At 39.2% G+C, this 9,774-nt stretch overlaps 1 protein-coding gene across 1 annotated transcript in view; it reads right to left on the reverse strand.

Annotated features, from left to right (window-relative positions):
- Positions 1-3,842: 3,842 nt before the first annotated feature.
- Positions 3,843-9,774, reverse strand: part of LOC111870726 (E3 ubiquitin-protein ligase sina-like) — a 12,460-nt gene continuing 6,528 nt past the window's right edge. The window contains exon 4 of the mRNA XM_023863231.2: positions 3,843-5,021. Within this exon, the coding sequence (XP_023718999.1) occupies positions 4,605-5,021 (417 nt within the window). The 3' untranslated portion in view covers positions 3,843-4,604. The remainder of the gene's footprint in view (positions 5,022-9,774) is intronic.

The following is a 9,774-nucleotide window of genomic DNA, read 5'->3' on the forward strand; positions in this document are numbered from 1 at the left end:
TGTCTCATGCCCCCTCTTCCCCCTCCAGGCAAGCAACATATCACGTGATAATAAAAACTAATATTTTGTGAATTTTTTGCTACAAATTGCGCGCATGGCACGTACTTTTCTTACATTTTAAGGACACGATTTGAACCACATGCCCAATTATCGTTTTCGCCACAGACGTTCAGACGCTTTACAATTTGAAAAACATCAGTTGGCTTGTTTTGTCCGCAACAGTGGCCCTACACGACCTAAACACGCAACTTCGTAATTTAATCGAGAGATGGCAATGAGGGCAATGAGAGACCGTTGAGTTGTTTATTGGTGACGAAGAATTAGATGCTGGCGTTCAAATCAGGTGCTGTGTTTTGTGTATCGTATAATCCTATGGCTCTGAAATAATTTTTGCTGTAGAATGGATGTTTAGTTTAATTTGATCCAGTGTTTGGTTATGGTTATCTAAAAACAAAAATTAAAGTATGCATACTATAATTTTGCATGTGGTTCTGTATAGGTGTGAAACTATTCTCACGCATTAAGGGAGGAACACAGACTAAGGGTGTTGAGGAGAATATTTGGACTGAAGAGAGATGAAGTGATGGACGGTTGGAGAAAACTACATAATGAGGAGCTTCATAACTTGTACTCTTTTCCAAGTGTAATTAGAATGATCAAGTCATGGAGGGTGAGATGGGCAGGGCATGTAGCACGAATGGGTGCGAAGCGAAATGCTTATATGATATTGGTGGGAAAGCCAGAGGGAAAGAGACCACTGGGAAGGCCAAAATGTAGGTGGGTGGCCAATATTAAAATGGATCTTAGAGAGATAGGATGGGATGGTATGGATTGGATTGATCTGGCTCAGGGTAGGGACAAGTGGAGGGCTCTTGTGAACACGGTAATGAACCTTGGGGTTCCATAAAATGCTGGGAAGTTCCTGAGTAGCTGCACAATTGGTGGCTGAATTTTAAAGGAGTCCCCTAGCATGACATCTGTCACTGAAATATGTATATTTAAATTTGAAGTCATTCGTACAGGTATAGTTAAATACCTGCTTGAACACAATTGTCCAGCTTTTTAAATTTATCCAGTCTCATTGCTCCTTGGAAATTTATTAAATTTTAATTGTCTGCAAGATATACATATATGAATGTATAACAGTGAGTTCAGTTTTCAACCAGAATCATTTGAACTTAAATGGTGAGTATCATACAATTGGAATGGTGCAGTTATGTTGGTGAGAAGATAAATACAAGAATGTTATGCCAATAACCATAAACTTATGGTATACAGTTGAGGTCCCGTACTCTGTTGCAGGTTGCAAGTTATGTCAATTTCTGAAGTGTTTTATCATAATCTAGAATACAATGTAATGGAATTATTGAAAACCGTGAAGACAGTGGTCATGTGAGTTGGAACACCATGTAGATCAATAGTTAGCCCAGTGTTTCAAAGGAACATATTGTCTCTTTCTTCAGGGATGACACATAAGCCTAGCAAGAAAGCATCAGAAGCAATGCTGGGCTTCCCACCTGCTTCTGCATGATTTCTTGCTTGGCTTACTTTTCATCCCTGAAGATGGAGGTGATATGTCCCTCTGAAACATCTGAGTCTTTACTATATAGCGTTACAACTGAGGAGGCTATACTCTTCATAGTCACTGCCATGAGAATCTGAAATCCAACATAAAAATCAGTGTTAGAGAATTAGTTGCCTCCCTATTTTTATCATTAATAATTTTAATAATACATGAACATGCATCCATTATTGTAACAGTGGCCACAAGTGAACTGCTCAGCTTGGAGCTCATTTCCCAAGTACTCTAAGGGAGTGCCAATTTGTTAGGAAGGATGGAAACAGCATGACAAGGAAAAACCTTTTACTCCCAGTGGGAGAGAAATAATTCACAACCAACATTCAGTCGTAAACAAGTTGTACCAACAAGAGAGCAGTCTATATACTATATTATATACTGTAGTAGAACAGTTCTCAAGTATGGCTACCAACCAGAGTCATGAATAATAGTAGAAAGTCATACATAATTACTGATTTCAATCTTTCGTGGTTGTTAATTATTCATGTTAATTCTGTCCTTTGGTTGTTACATTGTGGGTGTGGGAGATGTTGTCAGTGATGGAGGTACATGCTTCGCCATCTTAAGTGTAGCAGATACTGTAATGAGATCTTCATTTTGATGCTGTAGTGTTCTTCGTTTCCTTGTAGAATGATCATTCATTATTTTTATATGTATTTTTCTCTCTTGCTTGTTTCTTAACAGCTCACCAGACGTCACTTTTTGAATAGCCCTTGTAATTCCCATATAATGTAGCTAACTTAATATAAGAGGGCCTACATAAATCAGACTGTAAATACTTCTTTTAGCAAAAGAAGATGCTTCTTGATGATATCGATATAAAAGTTCTTTACACACTGAAAAGTAACAGTGTCACATCTGGCTCAAGAGCCCTGGGTTTACATGGAATTACAACATGTAAGTCAAATTCTCTGATATTCTTTAGTTTCAGTCTTTTTTGCATTTCAGCTGACCTTTGATCACACTAACTCTAGAGGAGATGGATGCATACGCTGTCAAATACTTGTCAGATCCTTGATTTTATAGACATCCACAGCTCAGTACATTGTGACTAGTTAGACTGTTGTGGATATTCTGTCACAAAGTTGATGGCAACTGTTTTCTAAGACAGGAAAGGTGTTTTGATGGTAGAATTCATGGAACAGTGGACCACAATAATGTCAGAAGTGTTCTATGAAACATTAATAAAACTGCGTAGGGCCATTCAGAATAAAAAGCCATGCAATGCTGGCACCTGGTGTGGTGCTCCTCCATGACAATGCACATCCATATGCAGCTGCTTGCACTTGAGTACTGCTGCAGCATTTCATATTGGAGTTGTTTGACTACCCTCCATACAGCCCTGATCTTGCTCCAAGCGACTACTACCTGTGTGCCTACCTAAAGAACTGGTCGAAATCACAGCACTTCATCAATAATGAGGAGTTAATGGAAAGTGTCAAAACGTGGCTGAGTTCACAGGCGGTAGATCTCTCTGACATGGGCATATAAAACTTATTCTCTGATATGACAAGTGCCTGTGTTTCAGTGTTCACTACGTTCAGAAGTAGCTTAAGTATGTACGTATTTTTGTAAACGGGTATTAAATTGTTTAAGTGGTAGGTAAGGCTCATGCATTCTTTAAGCACAGTTAATGCCATTAGCAATGAACATTAATCATGAGTCCTGTCATAAATGTATTTTCTTTTTTGCCACTCATGCGTTTTCAAACTACTTTGCAAAACAAGAAATGGAAAAAAAAATACATCTGTCTAGTGTGAAATATTTTTCTCATAGTAGACTTTAAAAGGAGTTGGGATAGCTCAGTTGATACAGCAACGTGCTATGGGCTGAATGGCACCGGTTGGATTCCTGGCAGTGTAAGATTTTTCTCTCCTCCACAGTATCCAACCATCTCTGGGGCCTACCCAGCCTTCAATCCAATGGGTATTGGGGTCTGTTTCCCTGGGGGTAGAGTGGCAGGGGTGTGAAGCTGACCACTCACCTCCATCTAATGCCAAGGTCAAGAATGGTGGAGCTATCCCTCCACACTCCCCCATATTTCTTCCTGGCATGGTGCTTAACTAATGAAGCACAGGGACACCTTTACCGTTTTATGGTAGACTTTTAACTGAACATTGCATGTGGTTAACAGTTGTACTTCATATCTAGGAAGTTTCATGTTCAAATTTCTGCCCACTGACAAGTTTCGTTGCAAAACTTCTCATGGTATTCTTATGTCAGGCAAATACATAGGTAGTACCTTAAAATATACCACAGCCACTTCCTTCCATATGTTTATTCCATGATTCACAGTCGGCGTTTGACACTACACAGCCTGTACAGTTGAGAATCAATCAGTATATTTCAAAGATTGTTTTATTTAAAGACCATTTCTACCTTTAAGTAGAGTGTAATATGGAGCACAGATAATTTTGGACCCATCAATTACTGATCATCATCATGATTATAATAATAGTACTAAAATGCCAATATCAGACATGATTAAAAGCCATGACATATGCATTCAGCAGACTGACATGGAATTTGATGCATTTGTTTTGCATGAATGCATTTATGATGTGCACAGTAATATTCCTGATTTACCATATTTCCTGCTGTATAAAGTGCAGTTTTTTTCCTTTAGAAATGCCCCTCAAAATCATAATGCTTCTTATACACTGGTTGTCCTATACATCAACAAGTAATTAAGAAAGACAGGTACTAGTAGATATTAGAACTATTATGTTTTGTTTTTTTCATTATCTGAGCAGAACTGTCTACTTTAATTCATAAGTAATTTTGTTATAATTATAAGTGTTCATCAGTTTCACCATTGCAAACCATTATGTATCTCACACACCATGAAATTGTAGAGACTCATGACATTATTTCTGTTTTCCTCATTGAAATGCTAGGTAAAATATCTGCTTAAGTAATTTAGGAATTGGTCTTTCTTTATTATACAAGCCCAGAACTAAATTCTCTGCTCTTTCAGAGGACAGTGTCATGGTAAACTAAAGCAATCTTAACATAAAATTCCTGTCTACAAAACCTTCTCCACTTTAAAATTATAAAATAGCTGTTTCTTTTCAGTAACGAAATATTTTAGCATGCTAAGATCCAATACTAAGCAGTCTCCAGATTCATAAATGTTTTCCACATCATCTTCACTATGCACTTTATTCCTGAAGATTGCTGTTCTGTTGTTTCCTTTGGAATAGAATTCAAATTCATATTCAAATTCTGCAGCTTTCTCCTTTCTTCCTATGTACTGGATCACCTCAAACAGCTTCCCCTGCTTGGCATCTCGTTTGGAGTGGCACCAAAACATTTCTCTATAAGCGGATAAGATGTGGGTACATATGTAGTCTGTCTTATGATCAAAATTATCATATACAAGACTGTTATAAGCCTTCACCCACACCAGTTCCTTATGCTCATCTTTCATGTGTTCCAAAATCTGAAAGAATAAAAAATCCGGTATTGTTAAATCAATTATCCAAGCAAAAGAGTCAGTAATACAAAGTTATAAAAAGCTGCCTAATGAGCAGAATTTGTGCTTTTCACCAGTGATGTTAGGATTGTAAGATCAAGAAGGATGTTTCGGACTGTGACCTTCTGGGTTGTGGTACCTTTTAGTTTTGTTAAGTGGATACCAACTTTTCAGAGGAATATACAGGAATTATGTCAACTGTCAATACAACAAATATACTCAGTTTTAATATTCAATCATTTATTGCTGCTACATTAAATATTAAAACTGAGTATATTTGTTGTGTTGATGGTTGACATAATTTCTATATATATAATATGAAACACACAACAGGATGCAACCAATGAAGATTTTCAGAGGAATATGCTACATCCATCTTCAGGGTCAATGTGAATGTTGTGAAGATGTGGAATGTTATGTAGGCAGATTGTAAAGTAATAACTCAGATCCACATGAGAGGGACAGGAGACAGTCTGGGCCTGTAAGAACAGTAAACAGAAAATTAGAAAGAAAGAAAAGAAAAAGGCCCAGTTTAAGGCCAAAGTATTGTCACAGGGGAGACACGAAAGTGTGAGAAAGCGGTCATCGCTCATCTCTATATAATCTAACTGCATTCTCACTTTGACCCTGAAGTCAGAGGCAGAATATTCCTCTGAAACACTGATATCTAACTACAAGATTACACCAAAATCACTGCAATGAAAACTTCAAAACTTACAAGGAGGATGAGGTGGATGGAGCATGTAACACAAGTAGGGAAAGTGAGAAATACATATAAAATTCTTGTTGGACGATCTGAAAGGAAAACATCGACATAAATGAGATGATTTATATTAGGCTGTATCTTAAAGAAACACAATCGAAGGTTGGATTAATCCAGCTCAGTACAAGGACTAGCAGCTGTGAACACAGTAATGAATGATGCATTTGGGGTTCACACAGAGGTGATCATGAAGAGCAGAACCTGCTGCCCACTTGCTTCTTGCTTGGTTTTTTCTTTAACACCGAAGATGGAGACAGCATTGCCATCCGAAACTTCTATAGAAAACTATATGGCATCATGACCCAAAATATTTTTCTTGTCTCTCTCTCTTTTTTTCCTGGGGAGTAAAGTGCGGCTGGCGTGTAAGGCTGACAACATTACCGCCATCTTTGAGCAGATTGTCTAGATAATGTGGGACCCTCAACATCTCACAACCCTATGGGCCTTCAAGGCCTGGTACAGGGATAGCTTTACTTACTTTTACTTATTGGCTAACTGACTAACAGTTAGCTTCTCAAGGACTCTACTCCATAGCTAGTTACTGACATTTATACATTTAAAATGGAAGTCGTAGTGTGGCCATTTTGGCCTTTTAGGTCTTGAAGGAACAGAAGTTCATTAAACCTACAAACAGCATTAACTAATATTACAATAGAAGTGCATAAAATCTTATCTAAACCTGTTACAAGGCGCCAAACGTGTAGTCTTACAGGTTCATTTGGACCATTAAGTAAACTGCCCCCCCCCCCCGAGAAATAACAGAATTTGACTACATAAAGCTGAGTCCCCCTTGGTAAGTTGATGTGCACTCAGTCAGTCAAGAAGTTCCCTGTATTTCATGGAACAAAAATAATTCATTATGGCCTCACAAAAGCCCATAACTAAACCCTACATCTTGACCACATTCACAACCTATCTGAAATCCACTTTAATGTTATCTTCCCAACTATGCTTAGATCTCCCAAGATGTTTGTTCCCTTCCAATTTTGTGACTACAGTTTTGTATCCACTGCACCATCTTTTCTAACGCATGTTCTTCAGCTGTTATAAAAATTAATCAAAATAACTCGGAAGTATTTAATGTAGTTGATCTGGAGACTATTATGTGGAAGCAGATGTGCTTGCTTGCTTGCTTGCTTACTTACTTACTTACTTACTCATGGAGCTGAGCCCTTCTGGAGGAGCTGCCAATTCTGCAGCTACTCAAGAATTTCCCAGCATTTTATGGAACCCGAAGGTTCATTACCGTGTTCACAAGAGCCCCCCACTTGTCCCTATCCTGAGCCAGATCAATCCAATCAATACCATCCCATTGTATCTCTCTAAGATCCATTCTAATATTGTCCACCCGCCTACGCCTTGGTCTTCCCAGTGGTCTCTTTCCTTCTGGCTTTCCCACCAATATCCTATACGCATTCCTCGCCTCCCCCATTTGTGCTACATGACCTGCCCACCTCATCCTCCTTGACTTGGTCATTCTAATTATACTTAGAGAGGAGTACAAGTTATGAAGCTCCTCATTTTCAGTTTTCTCCAACCTCCTGGTACTTCATCTCTCTTTGGTCCAAATATTCTCAACACCCCGTTCTCAAACACCCTCAGTCTATGTTCCTCCCTTAATGTCAGAGACCAAGTTTCACACCCATACAGAACCACAGGCAAAATTATAGTTTTGTATATTCTAATTTTTATATTTTTGGACAGCTGACGAGAAGACAAAAGGTTCTGGTCTGAATGGTACCAAGCATTACCCGAGTTCAATCTCCTCCTGAATCAGGTTTCGATCTGTTATTGTTGTTCCCAAATATCTTAATTGTGCCATATTTTCAAAACATCTGTTTGCTATCTTTATATCATGATTTTGCCATGCATTTTACTGTTCATTGTAAGCTCATCAATTTTGTCTTTCAGATATCCCCTCTTTTTGTTCCTGAAATGCATGCTGATTTCACATCTTATATTGTTCAGATTATCCCCATTTAACTCACTTGGATCCTGTGACCATTGCAGTTTGGTATGCTTTCTTTGATCTAATAATTTTGAGCATCCTTCACTGAACAATGGCTTATGCTTCTTCGGTTCATAATAACCTAGGCTCTCTTTGGCAGACATTTTTATATTCTAATAGTTTCCCAAGCTTTATTAACATCCACCTCAGTTTCCTAGTTTTCCAAACTGCAATCATATTTGAGATATCAACACAATACTGGGAAGCAGATGGGCCAACATGGAAAAATTAATCAGTGCTTTAAAGTCTGATTTCCTTACTCTGTAACCAGCCAAATGCCTGGACAGAGATAAGAACCAGGTTTAAAGACTGAGGTTGGGACAATGTGCTGCCTGGTCAGGGCCCTCCCACCCCTCAGGGAGCATGAGAGATGAGTATGAAGCAATGGTGGAATGATGATTACCAGGGGAAAACGGAAGAAAGTCGGGGGCAGACATGTTACAGTGTCAGTTCGTTCAACACGAAGCTCACATGAAGTCACATGGGATTGAAGCCGAGTATCTCCAGTGAGAATCCTGTGTCTGACAGCCTGGTTATTTGGCTTATTAAGCTTTTTTACGAAAAGCATTTAACATAAAAAACAATCTCTCTTAATATATGAAAAAATTAAAAGCTAAGGCTACCCCTGTAACAGGCCGTGAAGGCCCATATGTTTGTGAGACGTTGAGGCTCCCATATTTTCTAGACAATCGGCTCACAGATGGCAGTGGTGATGTCAGCCTTACGCGCCGGCCGCGCTTTACCCACCCCCCAGGAAGATTTCTGTTAAAGAGTCGACCCCAGGGCCGTAGTGCGGCTGGAAAGGTTAGGTCAATTAAAAAATCCAGTGACCTCACGGGAATCGAACCCGCGACCTTCCGGCTTGTAGCATAGTTCCTCAACCAACTACGCTACCACGTGCCCTTCTCTTAATATATAAACTGTAAAAATGTTATGTCGTACTGTCCGCGTTTATAGACCTGGCCGTGCTCAACACAATGTTCACAGATCCAACAGACCACTGAGATAAGAATTGTGTGTGTGGGGAGGGGGGGCGTCCTAGCGATAACAGGGCTGTAGTGCCTCGCTTTCGCTCCCATAATCCAGCTGCAAAATATGCCCTTGTACTTCTGCCAACAACCCAGCAACTCACGTGTAAAAACACAGCCAACCTGTCTCACGCTGCAAGTCTAGTGTGCTGTTTAAAAACGACTTTTCTACCATACCGTAATTTCCGCATGATGGCGGCACTGTTTTAGGGCAGTCATTTCACATGCAGAGCAAGTCATAATTGGGTCAGCTGGGTTCATTTTGCTCACGGAGTATATGTATGTGTCCATATGACTGTAGAAATAAACAGCGCCTGAAAAGGGAATTACCCCGCTGGTCGTTATAATGGAGATGCAGCGTGTTTCCTGTGAGGTAGGAACTGAATATTTAAACAAAATTTCAATTAAATTCATGCTTCAAACTCTAGTTCTTAAATTGGAAATATACTTCAGCAACAAATACGTATGAAACAAATTTCGGGAAGACCTAATCGCCTACTTTCACTGCAGTCTGAGTATCTGATATGTGACACAGAAAAACGATGTCTGTATGTATGATTAATGAAGTCAATAAGACAATATTGTAACGTGCTTTGCGTTACTGATTCCACTTTTGACACCAGTGTAACGTGTTTACGTTACTGAAGACGCCGTAGAGATGTTTAATTGATTTATTTAACGATCTACAAATAACGGCTACAATTACTTATCACACAGTTGCGGGGTTTCACACTTTATAACCCTAATCGCATTAAACTGCTAACACTGTTGCGGGGTCTCACACTTTATAACCCTATGCGCAAATCAGTTCACTCTGTCTTCAGTAGTCTACACGTTTATAGTAGGGGAGCTATGTATCACTGTATCACGCGCTCCCAATTACACAATTACACACACGTCCGGATCTTCTTACCGCGACGG

This window comes from Cryptotermes secundus, unplaced genomic scaffold, assembly GCF_002891405.2.
Source record: "Cryptotermes secundus unplaced genomic scaffold, Csec_1.0 scaffold161, whole genome shotgun sequence".
NCBI classification, from domain to species: Eukaryota; Metazoa; Arthropoda; class Insecta; order Blattodea; family Kalotermitidae; genus Cryptotermes; species Cryptotermes secundus.